Source organism: Elephas maximus, chromosome 17, assembly GCF_024166365.1.
Source record: "Elephas maximus indicus isolate mEleMax1 chromosome 17, mEleMax1 primary haplotype, whole genome shotgun sequence".
Classification (NCBI taxonomy): domain Eukaryota; kingdom Metazoa; phylum Chordata; class Mammalia; order Proboscidea; family Elephantidae; genus Elephas; species Elephas maximus.
The window spans coordinates 87,360,983-87,377,977 of record NC_064835.1 but is presented as its reverse complement, the minus strand read 5'-3'; the positions used below and the strand labels follow the sequence as shown (position 1 = coordinate 87,377,977).

General features: G+C 43.0%; 1 protein-coding gene across 9 annotated transcripts in view; it reads left to right on the top strand.

The window, feature by feature from the left end:
• The window catches only part of CNGA3 (cyclic nucleotide gated channel subunit alpha 3), a 106,968-nt gene extending 94,723 nt beyond the window's left edge, over positions 1 to 12,245 (top strand). For all 9 annotated transcript variants that reach the window (XM_049857253.1, XM_049857251.1, XM_049857250.1 and 6 more), the window contains 2 exons: positions 7,214 to 7,320; positions 9,683 to 12,245. In XM_049857253.1, coding sequence (XP_049713210.1) covers positions 7,214 to 7,320; positions 9,683 to 11,094 — 1,519 coding nt within the window. In that variant the 3' untranslated portion in view covers positions 11,095 to 12,245. The remainder of the gene's footprint in view (positions 1 to 7,213; positions 7,321 to 9,682) is intronic.
• The last annotated feature ends 4,750 nt before the right edge of the window (positions 12,246 to 16,995 follow it).

The following is a 16,995-nucleotide window of genomic DNA, read 5'->3' as shown; positions in this document are numbered from 1 at the left end:
TTCCACAGGCGGCGTGGGACGCAGCCGGTAGGAGAAGTCCCCGGGAGGCAGTGACTGGTCTTGGAGCAGAAAGAGCAGCATCCGAGCCGGGGAACCGTCCTGCAGGGATTTGGACTGGACGCAGCGGATTTTCTGGAAAAACTAGTTTCCCAGTGATGGCTCGGAGACAACAATCCATATCAAACCACTTAAAGAAGCAGACCATGACAGCTTCTCCAACCCCCCAAACAAAAGAATCAAAATCTTTCCCAAATGAAGATACAATCTTGGAATTATCAGATACAGAATATAAAAAACTAATTTACAGAATGCTTAATGATATCACAGATGAAATTAGGATAACTGCAGAAAAAGCCAAGGAACACACTGATAAAACTGTTGAAGAACTCAAAAAGATTATTCAAGAACATACTGGAAAAATTTATAAGTTGCAAGAATCCATACAGAGACAACATGTAGAAATCCAAAAGATTAACAATAAAATAACAGAATTAGACAACACACTAGGAAATCAGAGGAGCAGACTCGAGCAATTAGAATGCAGACTGGGACATCTGGAGGACCAGGGAATCAACACCAACATAGCTGAAAAAAAATCAGATAAAAGAATTTAAAAAAATGAAGAAACCCTAAGAATTATGTGGGACTCTATCAAGAAGGATAACCTGCGGGTGATTGGAGTCCCAGAACAGGGAGGGGGGACAGAAAACACAGAGAAAATAGTTGAAGAACTCCTGACAGAAAACTTCCCTGACATCATGAAAGACGAAAGGATATCTATCCAAGATGCTCATCGAACCCCATTTAAGATTGATACAAAAAGAAAAACACCAAGACATATTATCATCAAACTCACCAAAACCAAAGATAAACAGAAAATTTTAAAAGCAGCCAGGGAGAAAAGAAAGGTTTCCTTCAAGGGAGAATCAATAAGAATATGTTCTGACTACTCAGCAGAAACCATGCAGGCAAGAAGGGAATGGGACGACATATACAGAACACTGAAGGAGAAAAACTGCCAGCCAAGGATCATATATCCAGCAAAACTCTCTCTGAAATATGAAGGCGAAATTAAGATATTTACAGACAAACACAAGTTTAGAGAATTTGCAAAAACCAAACCAAAGCTACAAGAAATACTAAAGGATATTGTTTGGTCAGAGAACCAATAATATCAGATATCAGCACAACACAAGGTCACAAAACAGATCGTCCTGATATCAACTCAAATAGGGAAATCACAAAAACAAACAAATTAAGATTAATTAAAAAAAAAATACACATAACAGGGAATCATGGAAGTCAATAGGTAAAAGATCACAATAATCAAAAAGAGGGACTAAATACAGGAGGCATTGAACTGCCATATGGAGAGTGATACAAGGCGATGTAGAACAATACAAGTTAGGTTTTTACTTAGAAAAATAGGGGTAAATAATAAGGTAACCACAAAAAGGTATAACAACTCTATAACTCAAGATAAAAACCAAGAAAAACGTAACGACTCAACTAACATAAAGTCAAGCACTATGAAAATGAGGATCTCACAATTTACTAAGAAAAACACCTCAGCACAAAAAAGTATGTGGAAAAATGAAATTGTCAACAACACCCATAAAAAGGCATCAAAATGACAGCACTAAAAACTTATTTATCTATAATTACCCTGAATGTAAATGGACTAAATGCACCAATAAAGAGACAGAGAGTCACAGACTGGATAAAGAAACACGATCCATCTATATGCTGCCTACAAGAGACACACCTTAGACTTAGAGACACAAACAAACTAAAACTCAAAGGATGGAAAAAAGTATATCAAGCAAACAATAAGCAAAAAAGAAGAGGAGTAGCAATATTAATTTCTGACAAAATAGACTTTAGACTTAAATCCACCACAAAGGATAAAGAAGGACACTATATAATGATAAAAGGGACAATTGATCAGGAAGACATAACCATATTAAATATTTATGCACCCAGTGACAGGGCTGCAAGATACATAAATCAAATTTTAACAGAATTGAAAAGCGAGATAGATACCTCCACAATTATAGTAGGAGACTTCAACACACCACTTTCGGAGAAGGACAGGACATCCAGTAAGAAGCTCAACAGAGACACGGAAGATCTAATTACAACAATCAACCAACTTGACCTCATTGACTTACACAGAACTCTCCACCCAACTGCTGCAAAGTATACTTTTTTTTCTAGCGCACATGGAACATTCTCTAGAATAGACCACATATTAGGTCATAAAACAAACCTTTGCAGAGTCCAAAACATCGAAATATTACAAAGCATCTTCTCAGACCACAAGGCAATAAAACTAGAAATCAGTAACAGAAAAACTAGGGAAAAGAAATCAAATACTTGGAAAATGAACAATACCCTCCTGAAAAAAGACTGGGTTATAGAAGACATCAAGGAGGGAATAAGGAAATTCATAGAAAGCAACGAGAATGAAAATACTTCCTATCAAAACCTCTGGGACACAGCAAAAGCAGTGCTCAGAGGCCAATTTATATGAATAAATGCACACATACAAAAAGAAGAAAGAGCCAAAATCAGAGAACTGTCCCTACAACTTGAACAAATAGAAACTGAGCAACAAAAGAATCCATCAGGCACCAGAAGAAAACAAATAATAAAAATTAGAGCTGAACTAAATGAATTAGAGAACAGAAAAACAATTGAAAGAATTAACAAAGCCAAAAGCTGGTTCTTTGAAAAAATTAACAAAATTGATAAACCATTGGCTAGACTGACTAAAGAAATACAGGAAAGGAAACAAATAACCCGAATAAGAAATGAGAAGGACTACATCACAACAGAACCAAATGAAATTAAAAGAATCATTTCAGATTATTATGAAAAATTGTACTCTAACAAATTTGAAAACCTCGAAGAAATGGATGAATTCCTGGAAAAACACTACCTACCTAAACTAACACATTCAGAAGTAGAACAACTAAATAGACCCATAACAAAAAAAGAGATTGAAACGGTAATCAAAAAACTCCCAACAAAAAAAAGCCCTGGCCCGGACGGCTTCACTGCAGAGTTCTACCACACTTTCAGAGAAGAGTTAACACCACTACTACTAAAGGTATTCCAAAGCATAGAAAATGACGGAATACTACCCAACTCATTCTATGAAGCCACCATCTCCCTGATACCAAAACCAGGTAAAGACATTACAAAAAAAGAAAATTATAGACCTATATCCCTCATGAACATAGATGCAAAAATCCTCAACAAAATTCTAGCCAATAGAATCCAACAACACATCAAAAAAATAATTCACCCTGATCAAGTGGGATTTATACCAGGTATGCAAGGCTGGTTTAATATCAGAAAAACCATTAATGTAATCCATCACATAAATAAAACAAAAGACAAAAACCACATGATCTTATCAATTGATGCAGAAAAGGCATTTGACAAAGTCCAACACCCATTCATGATAAAAACTCTTACCAAAATAGGAATTGAAGGAAAATTCCTCAACATAATAAAGGGCATCTGTGCAAAGCCAACAGCCAATTTCACTCTAAATGGAGAGAACCTGAAAGCATTTCCGTTGAGAATGGGAACCAGACAAGGATGCCCTTTATCACCGCTCTTATTCAACATCGTGTTGGAAGTCTTAGCCAGGGCAATTAGGCTAGACAAAGAAATAAAAGGTATCCGGATTGGCAAGGAAGAAAGAAGTAAAGTTATCACTATTTGCAGATGACATGATTATATACACAGAAAACCCTAAGGAATCCTCCAGAAAACTACTGAAACTAATAGAAGAGTTTGGCAGAGTCTCAGGTTATAAAATAAACATACAAAAATCACTTGGATTCCTCTACATCAACAAAAAGAACACCGAAGAGGAAATAACCAAATCAATACCATTCACAGTAGCCCCCAAGAAGATAAGATACTTAGGAATAAATCTTACCAAGGATGTAAAAGACCTATACAAAGAAAACTACAAAGCTCTACTACAAGAAATTCAAAAGGACATACTTAAGTGGAAAAACATACCTTGCTCATGGATAGGAAGACTTAACATAGTAAAAATGTCTATTCTACCAAAAGCCATCTATACATTTAACGCACTTCCGATCCAAATTCCAATGTCATATTTTAAGGGGATAGAGAAACAAATCACCAATTTCATATGGAAGGGAAAGAAGCCCCGGATAAGCAAAGCACTACTGAAAAAGAAGAAGAAAGTGGGAGGCCTCACCTTACCTGACTTCAGAACCTATTATACAGCCACAGTAGTCAAAACAGCCTGGTATTGGTACAACAACAGGCACATAGACCAATGGAACAGAATTGAGAACCCAGACATAGATCCATCCACATATGAGCAGCTGATATTTGACAAAGGACCAGTGTCAATTAACTGGGGAAAAGATAGCCTTTTTAACAAATGGTGCTGGCATAACTGGATATCCATTTGCAAAAAAATGAAACAGGACCCATACCTCACACCATGCACAAAAACTAACTCCAAGTGGATCAAAGACCTAAACATAAAGACTAAAACGATAAAGATCATGGAAGAAAAAATTGGGACAACCCTAGGAGCCCTAATACAAGGTATAAACAGAATACAAAACATTACCAAAAATGATGAAGAGAAACCCAATAACTGGGAGCTCCTAAAAATCAAACACCTATGCTCATCTAAAGACTTCTCCAAAAGAGTAAAAAGACCACCTACAGACTGGGAAAGAATTTTCAGCTATGACATCTCCGACCAGCACCTGATCTCTAAAATCTACATGATTCTGTCAAAACTCAACCACAAAAAGACAAACAACCCAATCAAGAAGTGGGCAAAGGATATGAACACACATTTCACTAAAGAAGATATTCAGGCAGCCAACAGATACATGAGAAAATGCTCTCGGTCATTAGCCATTAGAGAAATGCAAATTAAAACTACAATGAGATTCCATCTCACACCAGCAAGGCTGGCATTAATCCAAAAAACACAAAATAATAAATGTTGGAGAGGCTGCGGAGAGATTGGAACTCTCATACACTGCTGGTGGGAATGTAAAATGGTACAACCACTTTGGAAATCTATCTGGCGTTATCTTAGAAATAGAACTACCATACAACCCAGAAATCCCACTCCTAGGAATATACCCTAGAGATACAAGAGCCTTCATACAAACAGATATATGCACACCCATGTTTATTGCAGCTCTGTTTACAATAGCAAAAAGTTGGAAGCAACCAAGGTGTCCATCAACGGATGAATGGGTAAATAAATTGTGGTATATTCACACAATGGAATACTACGCATCGATAAAGAACAGTGACGAATCTGTGAAACATTTCATAACATGGAGGAACCTGGAAGGCATTATGCTGAGCGAAATGAGTCAGAGGCAAAAGGACAAATATTGTATAAGACCACTATTATAAGATCTTGAGAAATAGTAAACCTGAGAAGAACACATACTTTTGTGGTTACGAGGCGGGGAGGGAGGGAGGGTGGGAGAGGGTTTTTTATTGATTAATCAGTAGATAAGAACTGCTTTAGGTGAAGGGAAAGACAACACTCAATACATGGAAGGTCAGCTCAATTGGACTGGACCGAAAGCAAAGAAGTTTCCGGGATAAAATGAATGCTTCAAAGCTCAGCGGAGCAAGCGCGGGGGTCTGGGGAACATGGTTTGCGGGGACTTCTAAGTCAATTGGCAAAATAATTCTATTATGAAATCATTCTGCATCCCACTTTGAAATGTGGCGTCTGGGGTCTTAAATGCTAACAAGCAGCCATCTAAGATGCTGCAATTGGTCTCAACCCACCTGGAGCAAAGGAAAATGAAGAACACCAAGCCCACACGGCAACTAAGAGCCCAAGAGACAGAAAGGACCACATGAACCAGAGACCTACATCATCCTGAGACCAGAAGAACTAGTTGGTGCCCGGCCACAATCGATGACTGCCCTGACAGGGAGCACAGCAGAGGATCCCTGAGGCAGCAGGAGATCAGTGGGATGCAGACCCCAAATTCTCATAAAAAGACCAAACTTAATGGTCTGACTGAGACTGGAGGAATCCCGGCGGCCATGCTCCCCAGACCTTCTGTTGACACAGGACAGGAACCATCCCCGAAGACAACTCATCAGAAATGAAAGGGACTGGTCAGCGGGTGGGAGAGAGACGCTGATGAAGAGTGAGCTAATTATATCAGGTGGACACTTGAGATTGTGTTGGCAACTCTTGTCTGGAGGGGGGATGGGAGGATAGAGAGAGAGGGAAGCAGGCCAAATTGTCAAGAAAGGAGAGACTGAAAGGGCTGACTCAAGAGGGGGAGAGTAAGTGGGAATAGGGAGTGAGATGTATGTAAACTTATATGTGACAGACTGATTGGATTTGTAAATGTTCACTTGAAGCTTAATAAAAGTTATTAAAAAAAAAAAAACACTGCCCGATCCTGCACCATCCTCACAATCGTTGCTATGTTTGAGCCCATTGTAGCAGCCACTGTGCCAATCCATCTCGCCGAGGGTCTTCCTCTTTTTCACTGACCTTCTACCTTACCAAGCATGAGGTCCTTCTCCAGGGACTGACCCCTCCTGATAACATGTCTAAAGTATGTGAGACGAAGCCTCGCCATCTTTGTTTCTAAAAGCATTCTGGCTGTTCTTCCAAGACAGATTCCTTTTGAGGGTAGGTGGGGACTTTGGAGTGTTCCTGAGCAAGTTGCAGGGTGGGGACATGGGGACAAGATGCTGCTCTCTTAAGACGGTCTTGAGGGTTTGGGAATGCCAATACTGACTTATGAGAAAGCAGAAATATCTAGAAGGCAGAAACTATTCACTGGCCTTTTCAGTTGTTGATGTATCTGAAATTCTCATATTTTTGTTAGAATTTGACTCCAGAAACCCAGCCCCGTTACCTGGCTCTACAGTGAGGCTCAGAAAAACTGCAGCCCCTAGGGCACCATGCCTTCCTGCTGAGAGGCAGCAGGGCCTGCTCTTCTTGGTCAATCCTAGCTCCTCTTGTTAAGGGCTCTGGGCCTCCGAGCCGGGGTGTCCTCATCAGAAGCCTGTGGTGACCACAGCGGGGCAGTAACTCCGTAGGAAGGCTGTTCCTGGGAGTAATGGTAGTGTTTGTAGCACTGAGCCGGCACTGCGCTTGGCCCAAGCTCCAGACACACAGTGATCCTTCTCCCACCTGGCCTAGGGCCTGTTTTGATGAGCTTCAGTCCGAGCATCTGATGATGTGGCTGGTCCTGGACTACTCAGCAGATGTCCTCTATGGCCTGGATGTGCTGGTGCGAGCTCGCACAGGTGAGCCAGCTGGGGTCGGGGAGGAGGACACATCTGGACCAGGACACAGACCCCTCAGGGTGCATTAGCCAAGTGAGCCATGGGGACCACAGGGCATGTTCAGGAAGATCCAAAATGCTAGATTGGTGTCTTAGTCATCTAGTACCGCTGGGAACAGAAATACCACAGGTTGGTGGTTTTAACAAACAGAGGTTTATTCTCTTACAGTCTAGTAGGCTAGAAGTCCAAATTCAGGGCATCAGCTCCAGGGGAAGGCTTTCTTTCTCTGTTGGCTCTGGACGAAGGTCCTTGTCATCAATCTTCCCTTGGTCTAGAAGCTTCTCCACGCAGGAACTCCAGGTCCAAAGGACGCACTCTACTCCCTGCCCTGCTTTCTTGGTGGCATGAGGTCCCCATGTCTCTCTGCTTGGCTCTCTATTTTATACCTCAAAAGAGATTGGCTCAAGACACAATACAGTCTTATAGAATGAGTCCTGCCTCACTAACATAACTGCCTCTAATCCTACCTCGTTAACATCATTGCAGTAGGATTAACAACACATAGGAAAATCACATCAGATGACAAAATGATGGACAATCACACAATACTGGGAATCACAGCCTAACTAAATTCATGCACCTGTGTTTGAAGGACACCATTCAAGCAATAAGAGTTAGATAGTACCTGCCTTTGACTGTGAGAACCAGGGAGAGCGGATGATGCTGCTGCAGCTCCCTCCATCAGGAACCCTTGGACAAGGCCCTGAGCAAGGGTCAGACATCCAGGTTCTGGTCTCCGCTCTCCCAACTAGCTGTGTGATCTCGAATGAGTCACGCTGTCTCTCTGGGCCTCGTTTGTATCACCTGTGACATAAGACAGCTTACTGAAATCTCAAAGGACCCTTCCAGCCCTGGCTACTCAGCACCGGAGGAACAGGAGGGGTCAGGCTTGGATCTTCTCTTTCTGGACAACTGGAGGATCCAGGACATGTTGGTCCATGGCTTTTAGAGGAGCTTAAAATAAGAAGGAAACTCTGGTGGCACAGTGGTTAAGTGCTACGGCTCCTAATCAAAAGGTCAGCGGTTTGAATCCACCAGGCGCTCCTCGGAAACTCTACGGGGGGCAGCCCTACTCTGACCTATAGGGTTGCTGTGAGTCGGAATCAACTCGAAGGCATTGGGTTTGGTTTTTGGAACAGCGGCATCAGCACCACCCAGGAGCTAGTTAGAGACGCCCAGACCTACCCACAGATGGAAAGCCTGGGGCAAGGCCCGCAACTGTGTTTCACAGAGACCTCAGGACAATGACGATGCTCACCAAAATTTAAAAGAAATCATGATATTATTCTCATTTTTTGTGTTTGTTTGCAGATGTAAAAAAAAAAAAAAAAGAGGGCTCATGGCCAACTCGATTGATCTCACCTCACACACCTAATGCCCGGTCCACCCCCAGGCCAGTCTGCCTCTCTGGGAGGTCCCAGGCTTAAGCCCCTTGGGTGATTCTAAGAAACTCTGGTGATGCAATGGTTAAGTGCTTGGCTGCTTACCAAAAGGTTGGCAGTTCAAACCCACCCAGTGGCTCTGTGGGAGAAAGACTGGATGATCTGCTCCTGTACGGCCTAGGAAACCCTGTGGGGTAGTTCTACTCTACCACATGGGGTTGCCATGAGTCAAATTGACTCCAGGACACCTAACAACAACAATGGCACCTACCAACAATGACACATGGGTGATATTAACGTGCAAGTAGCCCTGTTGACAACTACTGTGCTCCCCAGCAATGTGTTTAAAAGGTGGGTTGTGCCTCATCAGTAATCTGTGAAATGAATTTGATATGTCATGATCTGCATTTTAAAACATTTTGTTACCAATGTTTTCAAACGTACACAAAAGCAGAGAGGACATTATTGTGAGCTCCATGTGCCCCTCACCCAGCTCCAACAGTTTTCAGCATTTTGCAAGTCTCACTTCATCTCTCCCCAGTCCACTTTTTTTGGATGGAATATTTTAAAGCAAATCACAGACTGTAACCACTTCAGCATGTATCTCTCCTTTAAAGGACTCTTATTTTTTAACATAATTTCCCTTTTTTTTTGACTTGATAATCATTCCTTGCCATCTTCTAATACCCAATCATACTGAAATTTTCCCAGTTGATCAGTGTTTTTAAAAAATTAGAGTGGAATAGATTAGAATAGCATAAAATAGAAAACATCAAAGTGTATTTCATGTAGCAACGATAAACATTGTTTTATGAAATTGCTTCTGTTATATGCATACAACTACATCTTGTGTAGTCATGATGTAAAATATTTTTTCTGGTGTCATAGTCAACAAATGGCCATTTCGTTGATGTCCAAGTGACCTCCCTCTTCTTCTTTAGGCTTTCTTGAGCAAGGCTTAATGGTCAGGGATGCCGAGAGGCTGTGGAAGCATTACATGAAGACCATTCACTTCAAGCTGGACCTGTTGTCTCTGGTCCCCACGGACCTGGCTTATTTAAAGCTGGGCATGAACTACCCAGAACTGAGGTTCAATCGCCTGTTGAAGTTTGCCCGGCTCTTTGAGTTCTTTGACCGCACGGAGACAAGGACCAACTACCCCAACTTGTTCAGGATCGGGAACCTGGTCTTGTACATCCTCACCATCATCCATTGGAATGCCTGCATCTACTTTGCCATTTCCAAGTTCATTGGTTTTGGGACAGACTCCTGGGTCTACCCAAACATCTCGAACCCAGAGTATGGGCGGCTCTCCAGGAAGTACATTTACAGCCTCTACTGGTCCACCTTGACCCTGACCACCATCGGTGAGACCCCAGCCCCCGTCAAAGACGAGGAGTATCTCTTTGTGGTCATAGACTTCCTGGTGGGCGTCCTGATTTTTGCCACCATTGTGGGCAATGTGGGCTCCATGATCTCTAACATGAACGCTTCTCGGGCAGAGTTCCAGGCCAAGATTGACTCTATCAAGCAGTACATGCAGTTCCGCAAGGTGACCAAGGACTTGGAGACGCGGGTTATCCGGTGGTTCGACTACCTGTGGGCCAACAGGAAGACGGTGGATGAGAAGGAGGTGCTCAAGAACCTCCCAGACAAGCTGAAGGCTGAGATTGCCATCAATGTGCACCTGGACACTCTGAAGAAGGTGCGCATTTTCCAGGACTGCGAGGCGGGGCTGCTGGTGGAGCTGGTGCTGAAGCTGCGGCCCGCTGTGTTCAGCCCTGGGGATTACATCTGCAAGAAGGGGGACATCGGGAGAGAGATGTACATCATCAAGGAGGGCAAGCTGGCTGTGGTGGCTGATGATGGGCTCACCCAGTTCGTGGTCCTAAGTGACGGGAGCTACTTTGGGGAGATCAGCATATTAAACATCAAGGGCAGCAAGTCGGGGAACCGGAGGACAGCCAACATCAGGAGCATTGGTTACTCAGACCTTTTCTGCCTCTCGAAGGATGACCTGATGGAGGCCCTGACCGAATACCCTGAAGCCAAGAAGGCCCTGGAGGAGAAGGGACGGCAGATCCTGATGAAGGACAATCTAATCGATGAGGACCTGGTCAAGGCTGGTGCAGACCCCAAGGACATTGAAGAGAAGGTAGAGTACCTAGAGTCCTCCCTGGACACCCTGCAGACGAGGTTTGCACGGCTTCTAGCCGAGTACAATGCCACTCAGATGAAGGTGAAGCAGCGTCTCAGCCAGCTGGAGAGCCAGGTGAAGACCTTTGGGAGCAGCTTCCTATCTGATAGGGAGGTTCCCGGGGATGCCACAAAAACAGAGGACAAACAACAGTGAGAACGCAGGCATCTATCTCCTGCTTCACATCGCCAGCTGTCAGTGTGAGCGCCATGTGGCCACACCACATAGCACTGGACTTGGCTGGGGTTTCATTCCAGCTCTAACCGCTCTTAGCAAGCTGTGTGGCCTCAGGAATGGAACTCATTATGTTGGGCCCAGCTGGAGCCACATTTTCTCAAGGCACACATGAACCACTTCTTGAGGCTGGCTTTGTAAATTGTGAAGTATCCCCAATCTGAGTGTGTGAATGTGTGCACACAGAACTCCAATTAGTTCTTTTATGGAACTCATGAGAAGTTTTTAGACTTTTTAACTTCCGTTAAGTAATACTTTCTTGCTAATGGAAAATTACTTAGTCCTCACTCCTTCTTCCACCTTCTGAAAATGAAGATATAAAAGGAAGTTGAAAGTACAATGTAGTAACTCAATGTTAGCCTTACACAAGATGGTTTGAGGATGTATTTCTGAATCTCATATCTCCCTGGGGCCCTAGAAACCCTGGCCTTTGGTACTTCCCTGGCAGAAGTTCTCTGGGGTGAAGAAAAGTCATCCCATCCAAGATCACTTACAGCATTCGGCCCCTGTGAAACCAGAATCTGTTTCACAGAAAAGGGAATCTCAGGAAAGAGACATCTCCTCTTTCTCACTTGCCAAAGGGATTCAAAGACAGCCTATATCCTCTGTCCTTGGGTCAGGGCACTGGGGTAACCTATTCTGGCTCCAGGAGGAGGGCTGTGTTTAGGGGAGAGCCTTTTGGGTTGGAGGTTGGAGTTGTGTCCTAAGCCAAACAAAGCTGACAAGAAAGACCTTTAGAAGATGAGACCCTCAAGCCATATCTTTGCAAACTGCCCCTTTACCCACTGAAAAGGAAGCCTCACTCCTTCTTGGAATTACATTCTGAGGCAAAGCTCTTAGCTAGCTGAAAGCTTGCAGGTTGCAGAACCTAGTTTTTTCTTTTTTCATCCAGTAAATAGAACTCTATTAACATTTTAAAAGATTTATATATTGTGAATTATGACCTCAATGTTCCAATCCTTCACTCATATAGACTTTGCAGTTACACAAAAAATGCATCATTTGCCTAGTGCAAATAAGCCTTGTGTACAGGTTTTTTTCTTTCTTTTTTTCCCTTCTCCCTTCCTCCTCTCCTTCCCTCCCTTCTTTTCTTATTTCTTCTCCTCTTTCTCTTTCTTCTTTCCATCAGACAAAATGCCCCACTTCGCTTTGACAAGTTTGAAATCTTTGTGGTCTTGTGTTATAATCCATATTCTATATAACTGGGCCCTAATGTAGTTCATACAAAAGGAGCTGCATTTTCAACCATGTATTTTGGACTTATATGGGTCTCTTCTGGTTTTTATCATGAATCATTTGACCATTTTTAACTTTTTTTTTAATGAATCTTAAAAGGTTTATAAAGGTAAGGTGTGATCCAAGCTCATATCATTAACAAAATATAACTAGCAATATTTTCTCAAAGCATGTGTATTTTAAAAGCCTTAACTATTCATTATGCCTACATTCATATTTGCACAGGAAAAATAAAGTCCTGGGTTTAAAAAATGTTAAATGACTCCTGCCTCAGATCTTTTCACAAGGGAAGATTCAGTCTCAGGGTAGCTTTCTAGGGCAACAAGCCTGGATTCCCTAGAAAGAACGGGTGCTGATGAACAGAGGATGGCACATGGTCAAAGTGAGGGAATGTGAATATGCACAGCCAGAACCAATGAGGAAATGCTACCAAACTTGCAACATTTGTCAGAGTAAATAGTCAAAACATTCAAATATGTTAAGTAGTGTGTCCCATCCAGGATGATCGATTTGCTGACATAGTTCGTCCAGGGTTACCATAGGGTGTGGTCAGGCATGAGCAGGCAGGAAACTGGGGGACAGCCTGGCTAAGAATATCCCCACCTCCTTCCACTACTGATGCGCAAGGAATAAATTAGAGTGTGGGATCTAGATTCAGACCTGCTCTTGTTCAAGGCACAACCCTGCACCTGCTACTCAGGTAAGGTATTTTTCCTCTCTAGGCCTTATTTTCCTCACCTGAAAAATGGGAATGATATTGCCTACCTCACAGAGTTGTTGCAAATAAACTTTAAATAACACATTATAACAGGGATGACTTGTTAAACCCCGTGGGTACAGAAAACATCACATTTCTTCTTTAGAAGAATAAATGAATACAGTTTAGTTTGCCTCTAGCTGCTGAGGCTGTTGGAAAGTTGAAGCTCAGTTGCTCTCAGGACTCCTTAAAATCCTGGGCCATTTACAGTCTTGGAACCTGAGACAGGGTTTGTGGTCTTCCACCCATTGCGGCTGCCAGCAGAGATTATCCCTCTCCCTGATCAGTCATGGGCATCAAAGCTCGGAGTCAGCTTCTCTTCATGTCTTTTGTGGAAATTTAAGCTCATTGAAGTGTGTGTGTGTGTGTGTGTATTTCAGAAGAGAGAGTCCTTGAGACAGGAAAGATTGCTGCTGGTGGTACCACTTGAAGTAGGAGCCCATGCATGGCAGGGCTCTGAGGAGGTGGAAAGTGACAGGGCCTTGGATGAGGGGGGAAGGAAGCTAGGCTCTGGGGAACCCCTCTGGGTGAAGATCCCAAAGCCCCAAGCTTGGCATTGACCACCCGAAAGCTGCCAGATCTCAAGGAATCATATAGAGTTGGACAAAGTTATCTCAGCAGAAAAGACCAAGATGGATGTCAGAGGAGATTCTGAAACTTGCTCTCGAACGTCAAGCACAAAAACAAAAGGAAGAAATGATGAAGTAAAAGACCTGAACAGAAGATCTCAAAGGTCAGCTCTAGAAGACATAGTAAAGTATAATGACATGTGCAAAGAGCTGAAGATAGAAAACCAAAGGGAAGAACACGCTTGGAGTTTCTCAAGCTGAAAGAAGTGAATTAAAGATTCAAGCCTTGAGTTGCAATAGTGAAGGATTCTATGGGGAAAATATTAAATGACGCAGGAAGCATCAAAAGCAGATGGAAGGAATACACAGAGTCATTATACAAAAAGAATTAGTCAAAGTTCAACCATTTCAAGAGGTGGCATATGATCAGGAACCGATGGTCCTGAAGGAAGAAGTCCAAGCTGCAATGAAGGCATTGGCAAAAAACAAGGCTGCAGGAACTGGTGGAATATCAGTTGAGCTGATAGTGCTCACTCGTCTATGCCAAGAAACTTGGAAGACAGCTACCTGGCCAACCAACTGGAAGAGATCCATATTTATGCCTATTCCAAAGAAAGGTGACCCAACCGAATGCAAAATTATCAAACAATTTCATTCATATCACAAGTAAGCAAAATTTTGCTGAAGATCATTCAAAAGCAGCTGCAGCAGTATATCGACAGGGATCTGCCAGAAATTCAGGCCTTACTCAGGAGAGGGCGTGGAGCCAGGGGTATCACTGCTGACGTCAGATGGATCCTGGCTGAAAGCAGAGAATACCAGAAGGATGTTTACCTGGGTTTTATTGACTATGCAAAGGCATTCGACTGTGTGGATCATAACAAACTATGGATAACACTGCGAAGAATGGGAATTCCAGAACACTTAATTGTGCTCATGAGGAACCTTTACATAGATCAAGAGGCAGTTGTTCGGACAGAACAAGGGCGTACTAAGTGGTTTAAAGTCAGAAAAGTTGTACATCAGGGTTGTATCTTTTCACCATACCTATTCAATCTGTATGCTGAGCAAATAATCTGAAAATCTGGACTATATGAAGAAGAACAGGGCATCAGGATTGGAGGAAGACTCATTAACAACCTGCATTATGCAGATGATACAACCTTGCTTGCTGAAAGTGAAGAGGACTTGGAGCACTTACTGATGAAGATCAAAGACCACAGCCTTCGGAATGGATTGCACCTCAACGTAAAGAAAACAAAAACCCTCACAACTGGACCAATAAGCCACACCATGATAAATGGAGAAAAGATTGAAGTCAAGATTTCATTTTCCTTGGATCCACAATCAATACCCATGGAAGCAGCAATCAAGAAATCAAAAGACCCATTGCATTGGGCAAATGTGCTGCAAAAGGCCTCTTTAAAGTGTTGAAGAGCAAAGATGTCACCTTGAAGACTAAGGTGTCCCTGACCCAAGCCATGGTATTTTCAATAGCGTCATATGCATGTGAAAGCTGGACAATGTATAAGACCGAAGAAGAATTGACACCTTTGAATTGTGGTGTTGGTGAAGAACATTGAATATACCATGGACTGCCAAAAGAACGAACAAATCTGTCTTGGAAGAAGTACAACCAGAACGATCCTTAGAAGCAAGGATGGTGAGACCGCGTTTTACATACTTTGGACATATTGTTAGGAGGGATCAGTCCCTGGAGAAGGTCATCATGCTTGGTAAAGTACAGGGTCAGCAGAAAAGAGGAAAACCCTCAACAAGATGCGTTGACACAGTGGCTGCAACAATGGGCTCAAGCATAACAGTGATTGTAAGGATGGCGCAGGACAGGGCAGTGTTTCGCTCTGTGGTACATAGGATCGCTATGAGTAGGAACTGACTCAATAGTACCTAACAACAACATCTCAGCAGTAACCAGTGTAGAGAGTGTCTGAAAATATTTGTAGCTCAACTGATGCCTCAAGAGAGAAATCCATTCCCCTGGAGCACTGGCCCACAGAAATGTGACGCTATCAACTCTCAAAGTTAAAAAGTGTCAGGAGTCAATTTATTGCTTGTCAGGCAATCTCTGGTCCACCTCAGACTCTTCTGCCAGAGTTTTATCAAATAAGGCGGCAAGGCAACTTCTCCTATGGGGCTGCTGTTGTTGTTGTTAGGTGCCGTTGAGTCAGTTCTGACTCAGAGCGACCCTATAGAACAGCGTATAACTACCCCATAGGGTTTTCAAAGAGCAGCTAGCAGATTTGAACTGCTGACCTTTTGGTCAGCAGCCAAGCTCTTAACCACTGTGCCACCAGGGCTCCCTTTGGGGCTAAGGGGCATTAATATTACCCTGAGGTGAAATGCAAGTGATGACGAGCAAAATGAAGAATAGAACTACTCTGAAGTGAGGGGAGCAGTTTTGTCTAGTAAAGTGGAAGAGACTCACGGTGTGACCCAGCAATCTCACTTCTAGGTCCACACTATAGGAAAGCATCCACATCCGTGTACCCAGAGAAGTGTACAAATGCTCATTACAGTGTTGTTATTAATAGCAAACAATGGAAAGAACCTAAACATTGTATCTAAGTACAAATCAGGGAAAATATACAACTCAGCATTTCACCAAAGAGAATCTAAAATAGGGAATCGATCGTATGGTGTTAGTGGACTCAAAGCGTTAAAGGGGGACACTGAGCTAATCCTGAGATAGTAACTGCTGGAAGCTGCTATGGAGCCCTGGTGGCACAGTGGTTAAGAGCTCAGCTCCTAATCAAAAGGTCAGCAGTGTGCATCCACCAGCCGCTCCTTGGAAACCCTACGGGGCAGTTTTACTCTGTCCTATACTTTTTTTTTTAATAGGGTCCTTTTTTTTTTTATGGGTCAGGATCGACTTGACGGCAACAAGTTTGATTTTTTGCTTGGAGGGAGCTATTACCCGTAAGGCTGGGGGAACAAAAGTGAAGAGGTGCTCAGAAGAGAGGCCTCACTGAGCTGGAACTCAGACGTCTGAGAAAGCGCTGCCGACTATAACTGGTAACTCAGGAGCTTGGAGGAGGAGTCTGGCAAAGCTAGAAATTTGTCCAACATCACAGAGACTTCCCTGATGAGACTGGTCCTGGGAGTCCTAAAAGAAGCTGGAAGCTGGAACCAACTGCCACTGCCAGGATAATTCACTGCTGATAGGGCTACATGGGGGCCCTGGTGGTGCAGCGGTTAAGAGCTTAGGTTACTAACCAAAAGGTCAGCAGTTCGAATCCACCA